The sequence below is a fragment of the Alosa alosa genome, chromosome 15, assembly GCF_017589495.1.
Source record: "Alosa alosa isolate M-15738 ecotype Scorff River chromosome 15, AALO_Geno_1.1, whole genome shotgun sequence".
Lineage (NCBI taxonomy): Eukaryota > Metazoa > Chordata > Actinopteri > Clupeiformes > Clupeidae > Alosa > Alosa alosa.
Window position 1 is genome coordinate 18,553,328 of NC_063203.1, and position 16,056 is coordinate 18,569,383.

At 40.3% G+C, this 16,056-nt stretch overlaps 2 protein-coding genes across 7 annotated transcripts in view; both read left to right on the forward strand.

Annotated features, from left to right (window-relative positions):
* Nucleotides 1–474: 474 nt before the first annotated feature.
* cep126 (centrosomal protein 126) lies at nucleotides 475–8,920 on the forward strand. Of its 5 annotated transcripts, XR_007195794.1 has the most exons (13): nucleotides 481–572; nucleotides 1,217–1,428; nucleotides 1,658–1,800; nucleotides 1,903–2,008; nucleotides 2,226–2,418; nucleotides 2,884–4,762; nucleotides 5,367–5,462; nucleotides 6,181–6,299; nucleotides 7,093–7,138; nucleotides 7,354–7,470; nucleotides 7,933–7,988; nucleotides 8,071–8,226; nucleotides 8,518–8,920. XR_007195794.1 is itself a non-coding variant. In XM_048263887.1 (12 exons), the coding sequence occupies exons 2-12, from the start codon at nucleotides 1,319–1,321 to the stop codon at nucleotides 8,146–8,148; spliced, it is 2,943 nt and encodes a 980-aa protein (XP_048119844.1). In that variant the 5' UTR covers nucleotides 475–514; nucleotides 1,217–1,318; the 3' UTR covers nucleotides 8,149–8,408. The 5 variants fall into 5 exon arrangements, 4 of the variants coding, with proteins under 4 accessions (XP_048119844.1, XP_048119840.1, XP_048119842.1 ...); XM_048263887.1 differs by lacking the exon at nucleotides 8,518–8,920 and having other exon boundaries at nucleotides 475–514; nucleotides 8,071–8,408; XM_048263883.1 differs by lacking the exon at nucleotides 8,518–8,920 and having other exon boundaries at nucleotides 8,071–8,408.
* Nucleotides 8,921–12,211: 3,291 nt separating this feature from the next.
* The window catches only part of yap1 (Yes1 associated transcriptional regulator), a 29,108-nt gene continuing 25,263 nt past the window's right edge, over nucleotides 12,212–16,056 (forward strand). Inside the window, exons 1-2 of one of the 2 annotated variants that reach the window (XM_048265279.1) lie at nucleotides 12,212–12,902; nucleotides 13,445–13,677. In XM_048265279.1, the coding sequence (XP_048121236.1) occupies nucleotides 12,702–12,902; nucleotides 13,445–13,677 (434 nt within the window). In that variant the 5' untranslated portion in view covers nucleotides 12,212–12,701. The remainder of the gene's footprint in view (nucleotides 12,903–13,444; nucleotides 13,678–16,056) is intronic. The other variant, XM_048265278.1, reaches the window with a different exon arrangement.

Genomic DNA, 16,056 nt, shown 5'->3' on the forward strand with positions numbered 1-16,056 from the left:
AACTTAAAGCTGTTTTCATGAACGCAAATCACAACTTGACCCAGCCAGTTTATTAAATTTGTAAAATACATATTCTACTTTTTGATTTGCTTAAACTCCATTTGTCAGTATTGTTGTACAGTGGACTTAACATGTAACACTAAACACATCATTCATGTAGGCCAGCTTTATTTAAACTGTATTTAAAATCTTTGCATGAATGATGTCTAAATAGAAGTTCCATCGCTGCATCTAATTTTTGTAGGGCCTACTGGATGATCAGGTAGCCTATTTGTACTGTTTTCATTTAAGTTTTCTGATTAGGAAATAATATAAAAACGCATAAGTCATATTATGTATTTATTGTAAAGGTAGGCTACTTTCATTCATCCAATGTGACTTGATGCATTACGCAGTGCATGGCTTTAAGTGGCCTATTTAACTGACCTCCCCGGAAGGTAACTATGGTAACAGCGATTTGTTTTCTCCATGGCTGGACGTTCTATTCTTTGCAGACTGTCGTGGACATTCTTTGGTAGGCAATCTTGTTGGTGCTGTGTGTACCAAAATTAGGCTACATGTACGTACTGCAAGTAAGTTTTGCGATTAATCAGAATACTAACGTTACATTTAAATCTGTGGTTAAGGAAGAGCGTCCCCGGTTTACAACATGACGTGAAAGCTAAGTGTTGCCTCCTCTGTGCAGCTAACTTCATGATTAGCTCAATCGTAAATTTAAATGTTTTTCGGTTTGTTGTGCATGATTCATTAGATTACCTTTACTCTGGTGATCTTTAGGATATGAATATAACAGTGTCCAACGCTGTCAGACTGAGTATGCTTCAGCTGATACCCAACAATATTCAACTTGGCTTGCTGCTAGCTCATGTTCGCAGTAAACGCTTCTAACGAAAAAAAGGCCTTTGATATGCATTCCTCCTTCAAGAAACATTTATTTGATCAGTTTGTCGTCAGGCAACAAAGACTATAAACTCTGCAAGTTTCATTGAGTTCATACATTGACCGGTCATCGTCCTGTTTGAAAAGGCGTTGTTACAGTGGGTAATCATGGCCTCCGCCCCTTCGTGTGCTTGTCTACCTGTGGGTGAATTAAGATTATAGTGAACATGTCATAATTCTATGACAAAACTGTCTCTGTAAAAGTTTTTAGGTTTAAACCAAAATCGCCATTTTTTGGTATTGCATTCGTTTTAATATCTATTCTATATGATCATAGACCAGATGTAATAGCCATGCATCAGGACCGCAATATACCTGTGTCTGCAAATGAACCACAATTTGTTGACCATCCTTGACTTGACACATCAGAAACGGTGGGATGGATTATGATGGGGCTCTGGAAAATGAACGGCAAATGTTGCTGCAAGAGCAGAGGGCCTGCAGAGCCCGTGTACATAAATTCTCTTCAGAGACCAGCCGACGCAGAAAGTAAGTTGACTTTTTGTTTTTTTGTTGCATTTTTTTCTCTCCAGTAAATGTGTTATCATTTAGACCACGCAAGATAGCTTCTGATAAAATGCAATATTCTAAACCCATAAACAACAAGCCATTCCCTGGTTGAAAGGCCATACATCAGTATGAGAGTGTTAATATCAGTGTTCACATTGGTCTTTAGACCATGAGGGTTTGTACAGCTGTCTGTCCTTGTTTCCATCAGAGCTCTGGAGGACCGCAGGAGACAGTGGGATGTCCAGGAGCAGAGGATCAGGGAGAACATCCTGCAGCTGCGCAAGCAGAGGATGCAGGAAGCTACCGAGCGCTTCCAGAGGGCGCACATACGCCCTTCTCAGAGGAGGCCAGGTCAGTCCTATCAACCTGTGCTCACATTGTTAGTGTTTTCCCATACCTTGATCTTTATGATCGTTTCTGGACCAACAAACTGACAATCAATCACATTTTCAGCATTTGTGAGAAAGGCAATAAATATGGATGAAGCACTCAGTCTTATAAATGCCCGTGGAACTTATGCAAAACCTTCTGCCTTACGTAGCAACACCTCCACGGGCAGGTAAGGTATTGTGCCTTTAGCACAATTTTCCCACATATTTTTGCATAAAGGCACAGGTTTTGTTTTTTATTATGTTGCATCATGGTTGTCATTTACAGCAGTGTTTTCCCAACACATGCCTTTCCTGTTTGTGTTATTGTTACATTTAGAAAGTTAGTGTCAATATTACTTTTGCAAATTATATTATATATATATATATTTTTTTTTTTCTCCACAGAAATTTTACCCCTACCCCAAGGCCTCACACATTTTCCAATTCTGCTGGACATCAGAGAGAGCCGTTGGCCATAGAAACCAACGCTAAGCAGGAAGAGAGACAGAGAAACCACAGAACCAGTCAGCAATTCTTTCTGAATGACTTACAGGAGGCCCAGGGTTTGCTCAATGATGGGGAAGCCACTCACCCTTGGGTATGCTCCTTGAGTTATCTTTAAGAAAAAAAGATTCTGTATGATCCTGAAAAAAGATCCTGTATTCATCCACACTGCTAATATACAGTTGTAGTTAACCAGATAATCATAGCAGACCAGCATTATGCAATAGCTAATCCATCTTAACCCCCGATATGTATAAACCCCTTAAAGATATAGGAATATAATCTAAAAGGTAAGAGCAGAGTGTGTGTGATGTGTGTAGAGTGTTATATTATGTTGTTTTTCTACTGTCTGTATGTTTAGGAAAATTCAGGAAAGCAAACTGTGATTCTTTCAGACGTTGACCTGCTTTTGATTTTTAAAAAACAGTAGTCTGTAGAAGCAGCCCATAGCATTCCAGCTAGTTGTGTGTTGTCTTAACATAGTTTGTGAAGTGTATTCAGACACAATGTTCAAACTACATATATTTTGAAGAGTTGACATGTTGTTTATTTGTTTTAGGAAGAACATGCCGATCAGCCTAGTCCAACTGAGAGCCTATCCAGTCAGGACAGTCTGGAGATAGAGGAGCTTAAACACAGGCAGCCCTCGAAGTATAGAGGATGTTTTCAATCTTCACCGGCAACCTCAGAGAAAGACAGCCCACAGTTACCAGAGTCATACCCCAACGGACTATGCCCATCATCGGTTATTGTCCCTCACCAAGGAAAAAAACGCCTTTCTGAGTTCTTTCTTCCACCTTCAACAAAAGTTGACTATTCTGAGGGGCACTCTCTTTTGAGAGATGAGTTTGCTGAAGAGATTGGGAGTCTCCATAGCCTCACATCAGCCATAGTGCACCACAACCTTAAAGACCCATCCCAGGACACCCATGAACAGGACATATTTGCCCGCCATAGTCTGGGTGCTCAGATGAGAACGGAGGATAATCCAGCCTCTGCCGCACATCATAATTGTAATAGAACTATTACAACTGCTGAGCTACACAAAGAAGCTGTGGTTAGCAATCATCATGGCAAAACGTCAGCCTGTCCGGGTTCTCGGTGCACAGAGCTTACATGTTGGGAACAGGAGTGCAGAACACTCTCAGAGCAGCTGAAAATTCCAGAGGAAGACCAGTCTGAGAATCAGTTCGCCACACAGGTCGAAGAGACATCTTCAAACATCTGTAAACAAAGAGATACCTTTCACTATAATGCTACTCCTGTCACAGATGCAATCTCTCACAGAGTGTCAGGACCAGACAGCCAAACAAATGAAATTGTAAACTCACATCAGTCAAATAAGCCACAGTCACAAGCAGATACCATGCACGAAGAAGAAACAAATGCAAGACTTTCCCGAACTGTGACTGTATATCCTCTGTCTGTGGCCGCTGACGTCAGATTTATGAAAAGCATCCTTAAAAAACGATCAAAATATGGGGCAGAAGAAACCAAGTATCTGTACAACTCCGGCCATTTGATCATCACAAAGCACATGGCTTTGTCTCTCAGAGACAGTTTGGAGTTGATGAGAGGAAAAACGAAGGAGCCAGAAAACGGCAAAATGGTAAAGAAGAAACTGCGTTGGTTTGATGAAGTTAATGCCGAAAACCATGATAAAACTGTTAATTACACTAGCGAGTCAACATCGACTAAAAGTAGACTACAAGTGGGCTACCAGCAGGGGTTGAACCAAACAGCTGGTATTCACGCTGAAGCAGTGAACACCATTTCCACGGACTCGCCTGGCCCTCAATGTCCGTTTGCCAGACAGGCATGGGCAGATGTTGCCGTACAGGACAGCAAACCACAGGAACACCCCCCTCAAGAGGGGCTGAAGACAGAGAGAGCTTATTTGTGTTTGGGTGTCCCCAAAGTTCCCAGGAGAGCACGGTCGGCGCGGGGCGGAACTGGACACGCTTCCTCCCGTGTCAGGAAGGACACTACCTTGAGACCCCAGTCAGCCACTGAGGCCAGCCATATGATCAAGCAACAAAGGAAGATGATGGTGCCTTGCCCCCCTCCTAGGCCCGAGGTGTCTGACCGAAGGCTGCCAGCCAGCTCGTCAAAGGCTGCGTACGCTGATGACCATAAGCATAGCAGGTCAGTCCTTCCCGTGGACAAGACTCTCTACAGGCCAAACCCAGATGGCCATGCTGGCCCTCCGCCTGATGAAGGTGCTACGTTTGCTCCATACCCTCCCCCGTATGGTTGCTCCTCATCTGAGACTTTGGCAAAGGGCAGAGTTTCCTTCAGCCAACACGGCCACCATGCCAATGTTAGGAGGTGTGGGGCAGCTTGTGGAGAAAATGGCATTTGTCTGAACCGCACACCTACAGATGATGAAATATCACAGCTTTGGAGTGGGGTGAGAAGTGCCTTGTCCACCAAAGATGGTAAGAAAGATGACATTATTTTCCAAGGTAACTTCAAGGCCACTTGTACCATGCTGCCCTTGAAATCAACTATATTAAAGCTGCAGTTGGCAAGTCTGACAGGTTGAGGGGACTTAGCCAAAATTTTGAATGTTTACAACTCTCATGCCCCTCCCCCACTACCACCGAGCACCCTCTCATTGAGTTTGTCCTCGTCAGTACGCACCAGACTGTTTGAACCAGAAGAACCGGGAGCTGTGGATTTTTGCAAAACAAATAACAGGCTCTAGGTGGAGGTAGAAGTGCATTTTTTTTTTTCTAAAACCGGCTGATTTATGTTGTTCTGTCGGAGCATAGAGTCGGTTTCAGTGAATATGGTCAAAACAATCTTGCCAACTGCAGCTTTAATGAATGAAATTATTTAATTTAATAAAAGTTCAATATTTTTTTTGTTGCTTTCTGAGGAGAAATTAACAGAGTTTTGTTTGGAACCGTACTGCATGTTTATATACATCTTTACATTTACATATATTTAATTTTCATTTACACAGATGTTCAGTTTGTATTTACTAGTTTGTTTTACGGGTAATTGCTTATAATATTTTGGGGACAACTGTGTTTCAAGATTGTGCCAGCCTGGCCCAACTCAACGATGATTGTATGAGTGGAGATGTCCGATCACTTGCAGGAATGGGCGGCTGTCATCTTTCCCCCTTCAATGGTAAGGTCTATGTTCGAAGCAATGTACTGACTTTTCTCTGTTCTGTTTCACTCTTAAAACAATGGTAATGGAAAATTCATAAAAGCAATGAATGAAGACAATCCACAATTATAAACATTATCGGGGAAGCCAGTAAAGTAGGATACTGAGCAAATTGGAGAACTGTTCTCAAGGGGATGGCACGCCCTTTCCCTAAGTGCAGATGCAGCAGTTAAAGGGTGGGTAGTGCTGTGCTTTGACTTGTATCTATATCTAATGCTGGACCAAGGGGTAATGAGGGATAGGATAGGAGGTGGCTGTCTTAATTCCAGTGGGTGTGTCGGTGAGAACACAGGTCCTGTCTAGTCAGATCAAGTCTATTGAGTCTTTGTTTAAGTCTGTATGTACTGTATGTGTATACCGGTATTTGTGGTCTCTGGGGAAAAACAAGGAAATGAAATCACATTAGGACTCAACACCACAACATTAATTTGGCCATAGAAAAAAATACCCCAGTAAATATTCCTTGAAGTATCACAATGACAAATAAATGCATACATAAGGTGGGGTTCTGTGCACAGAATATAGTACGGAACCTTTTAAAGTCTATGTACAGTACAGAACATAGGACAACACTGTGGAGTGGTGTGCTTCAGGTTGGGGATAGAGTAGACTGGGGAAATCATGTTGCAAACATTCAGTGTGCATTATCCAGTCTCCCTCATCCATTCTGAACCAGGCAGGCGTCCTGTGAGACGGGTCATGGCAGAGGGTAACGGGAGCAAAAAGCAGATGTTGGTACAACACACACTCCAGATCCCTGGCTCAGGGAATAAGAAGCTCTGCTTACCCAACCAGGTATTTATGAAATTCCTTCAAAATCTTTCTTCCTTTGTTCTTATAATTAGACACCTACAGGAAAGTTGAGCAGCTAAATGCTATTTCACTACATGTTTACAACAGTAACTCTATGTATGTGACAAATAAGAATAATTGAATCCTTGACATGCCTTTCATTGAAACAATAGCAACATGTCACCTTCCCACTGAAAAATGTAATTAATTAAGCTAACATCTTAGCTAAATACATCATGGATGTTGCCTAACATTCAACATATATAGCTACTTGGTAAAGACGACCTTTCCATGATGTTGGTGTAGTAAATGGTTAAATAGGTTATTAATAAATTATTACAGTGTGGAGCTATTCAATTTCCAGTATAGTTCGTTGTCAGGATAAAACTGCTGATCCCGAGGCCTACTGCAATAGATATCTATCCCCACTCTGTCATAATTACTTTGGCACAGTTGCCGTAGCGATCAGATTGTTCACTTTGGCATCACATTGCAGTTGTATGGTTTTTTATGTTTCAAACATGAACAAAAATGTCTGATATGATCACTTTAAGAGTCATCATGATGGCAGTTAAGTATTGAATCTTGAATCTTTGGTCTCCTTTCCCATCGTTCCTTAGTTGATGTAACATTAACTGCTCTTTCTAACTCTATGCACCTTGAGAATGTCTGTCAATATCAATTGCAATATCAGTGATGCAAATAAATGTAGTACAATTACAACGTAATAGGTATCTATCTGAATTTAGAAGTTACATTGTGCCTTGTTGTTTTGATGATGTATTGTGTTTCACAGGCAACTCTGATGACGATACCTTTGCCAAGTAAAGTTCAAGATCAAGGTATGCCAAAGGCATTTTTTCACAGTGGTGGTGTCATTTAAACACCACCTTAGTGAAAGTGTTAGTGTACTGATACCGTGGTTAAATGTCACCACTTGTTATTAAATAATCTGAGTTAACTTGTTCTGATGGTTCCTTTCCCATGTAAATTGTAACAGTCCTGGTTGTGGTCTATTGGTGGACACTGACAATCTGACCATGTCACATGTCTTCAGGGCCGAGCCAGAGGATGGGGCCACCTCAGTACGCTCCTATCCTGAGTCTCAGTGGCTTGTCCTTGGAGGAGCAGAGAGTCCAGCAGTCTCTGGACAGGCTCAACCAACGGCTTCAATGTAACTCTACTGTCCTTACACCGCATGAAGTCCTACCAGTTGCACAGATCTGACACAGATTAAAAAAGCATCATGTAATGGGATCATAACAACTGTTCTATCTACAATTGCAGAACAGATGCTAGCAACTACTTTGTATCCCATAGCAACCATCCATAAACACCACAGCAATTCATTAATACAACTTTATACACCATAGGCACTAACATCTCCATGCAAACCAACCCCATGGCAGCTTCTTAGGGATCATCATGTATACCATAGCAAACAGTCACCTTTATTTATAACCATAGCACTGATTACAATGGAACAACTACATCTCGGCAATCACTTTGTATAATATTGGGAGTAAATAGTGAGATGCAATCAATATGGTGTATATTAATGTGCTCTTGTTGTTTATATAACTGAAGTATAGCATTCCCAAAGGTCTGTTAAGTATTGTGGCTCTCTTGCTTACAGATGTGGTTGGAGGCAACCCGTCAGTTAAAAGACTTTTTCACACTGAAGCCACACATGTAAGTATGACTGCACATTTTAATTTCCCTAAAATTCTCTGGTTGATCTGTCCATGCTAAGACATTGTACTCTCCATTTTAGCAAACTGTATCTGTAAAGCAGGGAGAGAGAACAAACTCTGGCCAGAGAAGGCTCAGTACAGCATCCAATGCCCATTGATCCCCAACGAACAAATGCTACTGATACTGGGATTCGGCAGTCCTTACAATGGTTCAGGCCTCAAGCACTTTATATACTGTATGTATGTCTGTGTGTGTTTTGCATGATAATTAAACAGATTATTTTACATATATTTATTAAATTATTTATTTTTAGAAATAACACTAAATTCATTTTGAAATTTGTTTCATGTATCGTAAAAAAGTTCAGTGGCAATTTTGTTGCAATTTTCAATGAGTACAATGAAGTTATATTTTTTATACTGTTATTTAATATATCATAATTAAAATTTCTTCTTTCTAAAACTTCTGAACAGCACAGCTACTGAGATGTGTGAATGTTTTTCTGTGTTCCTGCAAATGGCTTCAGTATGACTGTTGGGAGTGGAAATAAATCTGTCATTGATAGACTCACTCCACTGGATGATCAAGGTCAAGAAGTCAAAGTGATGATGACTTACTGCTACATTGTAAGATTGTAATCTCACCTTGTAAGAGTTTACTTCATCGTATACAACTGCCTTCCTACAGCCTCAGCTTCTCATCCTGTAAGGCAGGTTTGTATAGGTTGTCAAACCCCAAACCAGTTCTTGTTTGCTAAATCTTTGGTTTTACCTGGAGTACTGGTCTAAGTTAAGGTTATAAGTAGAATGTTGAATCCTGATATAGAATTATTTCTTGTGCGTAACACTTTAAGCAATAAGCCCCGAGAGGCCGTAGGATCCATTTAGAATAAGGTGCTAAGGGGCACTGCTGCGAAGCAAGTAACTTTGTTTTTTTCAGTAACTTTTGCTTCAGCAATTTGTTTAGAGTTCTGAAAACCCAATTAAATTTTTGAGCATCTCATATTGTCTAACTGCTTAAATTAGAATGAGATTATTTGCAACATAGACAATTGAAGGTTTCTTGCAGAGGTTATTAGTGGGGTCTTTGCCTCTGGCCAGCTTGTCTTGACTTGTTAAAAGTGGTGGAGGAAGCGTAAGTACCACTAAAGAATCTGGTATTGGTTTACCTGCTTTGAAGTGATGAAATCTTTATGATCTGACCTGCAAAACCGGTTTAAGGATTAGTGATCCCAAAATGTCATTTCTCATTTATATATTTTCCTTTAATTTTTGATGGATATGTCCATGTTTAGCTGTTGATTTAATTTATGTTTTTGTATGATATTTTGTAATCATTAAGTTTGTTATGGAAAGAGTATGTTGAATGTAGTGTAGTGCCTATAGATTTTATTTTGGAAAGTGATGAGAAAATGCAAGAAAGCCACTGATGTCTATTGAAATCATCAGATGGAAGTAAAGGTTTTTTGAGTAATTTGTTACGAACCATGCCTGATTTCAGTGCTGAATTTGAATCAGGTTTTCCCATTGCATGCTTAAAACTAGATCCCTTCAAGTGTGAGCCAGTAGACATATAGCCAAGCAGTATCATGGATATTTGGATAACTGCTATTGCAAGAATGAACCATCTGCAGCTATTGTTTGTGTGAAGTCATGTGAGATAGAATCTAATTCCTTATGACACTTCCTTGTCCTTTTTTTTTTTTTTTCAAATATCAAAACACATCTCAAGTATTCAATTATAATGTGCTACAAGGATGACATTAGTGAAACTTCAAGTGAAACCTTCTCGAGTGAAACCTCTAGGTGGCTCTATAGTTAAACAGGAAGTGAGATCATTATCTGGGCAAACTTTTTCAGCCAGTTTATTGACAGAAATGCTCTCACCACAAGGCGGCACTAAAGTTCATGTCATTGGTTTCTTTGTCTCAAATAAGATACATTGAGATTGTGTTTTTTTGCAACAGTAGGCTAAATTATTTATGGTGAAATATCAAAATATAACCATGACACACTTACCATTGTCTGTTTTGAAACGTAATGCACCGTAGAGTTGGCAAGTCAAAGTTCAAATTACTTTTCTCTCACATCATTTTAATTTGTGCAAATGTATTTGAGGCTATTGAGTTCTGAAGGATATAGTGGAATATGCTATATTCATTTGAGGGGTAGAAATTAGAGACAGTAGATTCACTTTCAATAGTCTTTTAATAGGGTCTAGAAGGTTTTCCCTTTTTACTGGATTTAGTCCTAATTTGCAGGCCAGTGGGTTAGTGTGCAGGGAACTGTCTGACAGTACCACTCACGGCTTTTGGCCTCCTTGGCACTGATATATCAGGTCTGGTCAAGTCAGGTACCTCTATCAAAACAAAGTTAAAGGTCCTTGATTCTGGAGAAAGATTAGCTATTTGAACTCAGCAGCCTAAATGAATCCCTCCTTTCCATGCTCCTGAAGCAAAGTCTTTTATTGACTGTAATTGATCAGAGCTACTTCTTTTATTGTCAACAAGGTGCAAGAACATGCTCTGGATGGACAGAGGAGCATGAAGACAATTTGGCTGAACTCAACAAAAAGTATAAAGCTGATGATACACAAGGCAACTTTTTGAGCAACATTGCTGGAAAATGTTCTTAAGTAGGCTATTGCATGTTCTTGATCTTGACCAACATTTAAAGTAGGCTACTTTAATCATCAGTAGGCACAGTTTTATGACCTTCAAATCAGAAAACATGGAACTGGTGGTTGACCAGCAACGTTGCTCAAAAAATTGCCCCATGTACCTTAATGGATTGTAATCAATGTTCTCCTTTAAGCAAAATAAAAAAAAGTTGTTTCATTTGAGCATGCACACTAGAGCACAGACTAAGGATATAATGTTGAGCAAAATGAAAAAGGGTGCGAGGTTAAAATACTATAACTGAACATGGTGGGAATGAAAGAACATAACCTACTTTATCCCTCTTTTCATTGAAGGCAGGGTAAACCATGCTAAGCGATTTCTAACACATGGGCTCTAATACTTTCTCTACCACCGCGAGAATATCTCCTCACGATCAGCTCTCCATTCTCTGAAACACTGTAAAAAAAAAACAGTCTTCTTACACAGCCCTGGCTCGGTGAACTGGAAACAAAGTGGGGGCAGCCTGTCCCCCAAACAATAACAAAACACTGTGTGGAGTTTCTTGGGTGGCACTGAAGGGAGGAGTGAGCTACCTTTGTGGTGTGTTTCTGTTGGTCTTTGGGTTCAAATGTAAGTTGCTTTGGACAAAAGCATCTGCAAAGAAACATAAACAAAAGTGATGTCATCCATCATTGTTTACCCTTTAAATACAACAAATCTTTTCATCATGTAGCCAATCACAAAAATCCTCAACAGACTAGACATGAGCTGTTTGGTAACATTTACACTGTAGCATCATAATGCATACAGTTTCATGTTCACCAAGTTTTATTTCAATTTAGTTCAATATAGAGCAAGATCTGACCTCTGAGATCTATTCTTTATGCCTCTACCATTCGAGAGGGCGATTAATAGTCTTTCAGTCACTCAAAGTATGGGAAAGCTGCAGAGTCTCTGTGTCCACATGGGGTTGTGTCTTGATCAAACGATATCTCAATGGAAGGGAGGCATTAGCATAACAATATTGGGAGCTGCATGGAACTACTTTAGTATGACACAGCCAAGAAAGAAAAACAATTTATTACTTCATTCATGATGAGGGAATCTGTTAAAGAGCAGTTCTGTTGGTTTTGTTTAATGACAGCCAAGAGATAAACATGGGATATTAGGCTACATTGGACAAATTCTGGAATTACAATGTAAATATGAATATGGATATGCCAATGTTCTCAAAAGTAGTTTGGAATTAATCCACCAAAACACAATAAAAATAAAAAAATAAAATAATAGGGCCTATAAGCCTACACCATATTGTAACTTAATTGGCTGCAGGCATGCTGACACTTGATGGAGAAAACAGGGGAAAAAAGTAATTTTTCATCTATAGAACGATGACTCAAACAACCACAATGTTTATACAAAAATAGGCATAGTTTGCATAAAATATATGCATCACTTGAACTTTGTGTGCTTTCATGCATCCTGAGTCACACAGCTTCACACAGTTCTTGTAAAATGGGGACCTGGCTGCAAGCAGAACGAGACCACGCCTCATTCGCTGTGACTCAGATCACATGACTCAAAGTTTAATGTCCTGCCCAAAGTTTAGTACCAACTTGGGGCGTAAAAAAAATCCCGAACTGGGACTGCTGTGATTTCGCATTCGCGGCTACGGAGTCTTTAAGTTTTGGAAACGGATACTTAAGCATCGTTTTTGATAACTCAGTTAATATTGAGTTATTGTAATTTTTGCGTTTTAGTGAAGTTACAAGAGTATGTAGTTATGCGCGTAACTACATTTATGAGTTGGCTGCGTCCTTTCGTAATAGCCGAATAAAGTAGCCTGTACTTCGCAGGATTTATTTAACTAGGTTAACACGGACGGTAAAAGGGTAGACCTGTCGAATGAGCAGTTAAACTATTGAATTGCCTTTTTAAAAAGGTTTCTTTTGACAATCGGCTGCTGTGCTATCCAACATCGTGGATTGATATTTTTCGTTTAAGGACAAAGTATATTAATATATATATTTTTATACAGGTTAGCCTAGCAACATTTTCCGTTACAAAACTTTTTTACACTCTTTGGAACTATGGATCCGAGCCAGCACAATCCCCCTGTCGGCCACCAAATCGTCCATGTTCGGGGTGATTCCGAGACTGATTTGGAGGCTCTTTTCAACGCCGTAATGAACCCGAAAAATGCGATTGTACCCCCCTCTGTTCCCATGAGGATGAGGAAACTGCCGGACTCCTTCTTCAAGCCTCCAGAGCCCAAGTCTCACTCCAGACAAGTAAGACCACCCCGCTAGCCTAATAACCACAAGAATCCTTGGTTAAATAGGCTAATCAACCTGAAAACTTTGGTCGCAAAGACGTTGTTGTTGTTTTGTTTATTATTATTATTATTATTATTATTATTATTATTATTATTATTATTGCTGTTCTTGTGGCTGTTGTTACTGGTTTGCAAGGAAACTCTTCTGAAATTGCATCACTATGGCTTATTGCTGATAGTGATCATAGGCTGGTTTAAATAGATTAGATAGAAAACAGACTACACTGCTGAATTCTGTAAACTAATATGTCCAGTAGGCCCATGCAAGCCTAATGCATGGAAAGGCATAAACATTTTTGCACAGAGGCCTAGCTGTTCAGTGCATGTCAACAACAATAAAGATGATCATCCCAAAGTTAAGATAGCATCTTTAAAGGCAAATAGGCTATCTGTCCACTGCTGTGTCTTGGATCTGTGGTTAAGCCTTTGGTCTCTTGGTTAACCCTTAACTTTAATGACTTCCTTCTCACTCTTCCCCTTCTTGGTGTGTGCGTGCAGGCGAGTACTGATGCCGGGACAGCGGGTACTCTAACCCCACAGCACGTCCGGGCACACTCCTCCCCAGCCTCCCTCCAGCTGGGCACAGTGACTCCTGGCACTATGGGCATGCCCCCAGCAGGGGCGTCCCCACAACATCTCCGCCAGTCCTCATATGAGATCCCAGACGACATGCCCCTGCCCCCTGGCTGGGAGATGGCAAAGACCGCTTCGGGACAGAGATACTTTCTGAAGTGAGTTGGTTTGTTTATTCTTTGGCTATTTCCATTCGTCCACTGATGGTAATTGCAGCAGCATTACAGAAGTGCACTGAACTATTTAGAGACATTAACCTTCATATTTCTGTGACTGGATCCTGGCATAACAACTAAATATGTGATTAATCTGATGCTGGAAAAACTAAAAGTTGTTATTTGGTCAGCGTAGAGCCAATGAACCAAATGTTGACCTTTTTATGGATTTTCACATTTATTATGCTTGCACATTTTAGTTGTACTTTCCTACAGTGGATGTACTAACTAGAACATCAAGTGGTTTAGAGAAAGTCATAGATCATGACAATTGTTGTCAAAGTCATGAGCATTTGCGTCATTTAGCTACATGATACTTTAACCGATTGGAGTCTGTCACTCAACTCAAACTCCAACAGCAACAGGAAGTTATTGCATCTCCATTATGAATAGTCCTACCTTAACAGGATTGTCTGTTATAAAAAGTGGATAGACCTACACTTCCATTCAAAAGGGTAGTGTAGACTCAACACTAGCACAGAAAGTAAGTAGCACAGACTATTCCACATTGGACATGAGTAGACTATGGTGCTGCACATATTACACAGTCATGGAATGTTGTGGAGTCGTGGAAACCATGAGCATTGATTTGATCTATGCTGACTCTTGAAATTAAAATACTGTCAAGAGTCAAGACTAGCAAGAAATATGGCCTCATCATTTACCAGCAGCATGCCCCTCCTCCTGGAATGTAGCAGTCTTCTACAGAAACACAGACATTACATCTTATGAATATTCACACCGTAAATCTGAGGTCATTTAATTAAAGCAGTATGCTCTCAGTTTCCATATCAGTGGCATCTCTGAAGTGACAGCAGTCTTCTCTGCATCTTATCAAGTGAGGTTGAGCAAGCTAGCCGCTAAGTTAGCTTGCAAATGGTACACAATTGATTCACTGGATATCTAACTTCTTGACTGGGGTCTGGCATTCTTATGGTGATAATCAAACGTCAATAGTGTTATTGTTCCAGCATAAGTTCTAACAGCCATTACTTTTTCACTCCTTGTTACTTTGTAGTAAGCATACAGAAATGCTGAGATTATAATTGTATTGCTGGATGCACCTTTTCAGTCCAGTGTGTGTGTGTGCATCATCCCGGAGTGTAGTTTTATGTGTTTATTTCCTCATATGTAAAGCATCTAAAAACTGTCAGAAATAATCGAGCTTGTAATACAAACCACTCTACATTTCGTGACCTTTTTGAAAAGAGACATGCGCATGGGTAATCTTGTTCAGAGAATGGGCTTAAGTTGTCCCGAGTGTGGTTGGAATACACATGGCCAGGTTGCTGTCTGGTCTCAATAAACAGTGAAGGCCTCCCTCTGGCTGGCCTTGTCTGGCTTCCCCTCGGTGTGTGGTGCTGGGCTCTGTGTCTGTTGTGGGCTCCCTGGGATCGGGTTTCAGGGGGGAACAAAGGCCCACTGTAGGAGTGAGCGCACATAGTCCAGGCAGATCTGGTAACCTCATCTGCCAGTGGGATGAGCGTGAAAGAGTGGGTGAGTTAGTGAAAGAGAAAGAGTAACACTGCCCCAGACTGCAGTCGATCTCAAGTGAACTGGTGGAGAAGTCCCTTTTGGAGGCTGAGGTTGGGATGTATGGCCTGTAATTAGAGGGCTGGGAGGAGGAAGTTTTATGAGATACACTGAAGATGCATCTTTTAAAATGTGAATTGGGTTTCTTTTTGTATCTCTCTCTCTGTCTCTACATGTGACGACAGTTCTGAACGTAGTGTTGGTGGTTGGGTTGAGTTCTGTAGACTTTATACATGCACATCCCCCAGTTGAATGATCATCTGAAAACAGTTGCCCTGGACATGTTTTATGTAGAATAAATAAGGTTATTCGTCTGTTGATTGTTCCATGGCTGTTTTGACACAGCTTCATAGAAAAGTCAAACCTGTGAGCAGCTGATTTTAGACATTGGTGATTACACTTAAATATAGATAAAAGAGAGCTTTCAAAACCAGATGTTTTAAAAGCGAACATCTGGGGAACATCTGCCTGTTATGCCAACGTTTTGTGGAGAGATTGCGTGATTTGGAGACTAGTTGATGTCTACTTGTGAAAATGCTAATGCCATTCTATGGTGAAAAAAAAAGTTTAATTTCCTGAAAAAGAAACAAAACAATGAATTAACAAAAACAAAGTATTGATTAGATTTTCTATAGCAACTATCAGCTTACAGATTGAGGGTATTCGCCTTAATCTCAGTGCTTTAATGCTTCCTTAGACTATGTGTATGGAAGTAAGAAAAGAAAGAGTTTTATTTGTGTAGAGCAATCCACCAAGTACAAGCAGTATTTGGTTGATTGCACTACACTG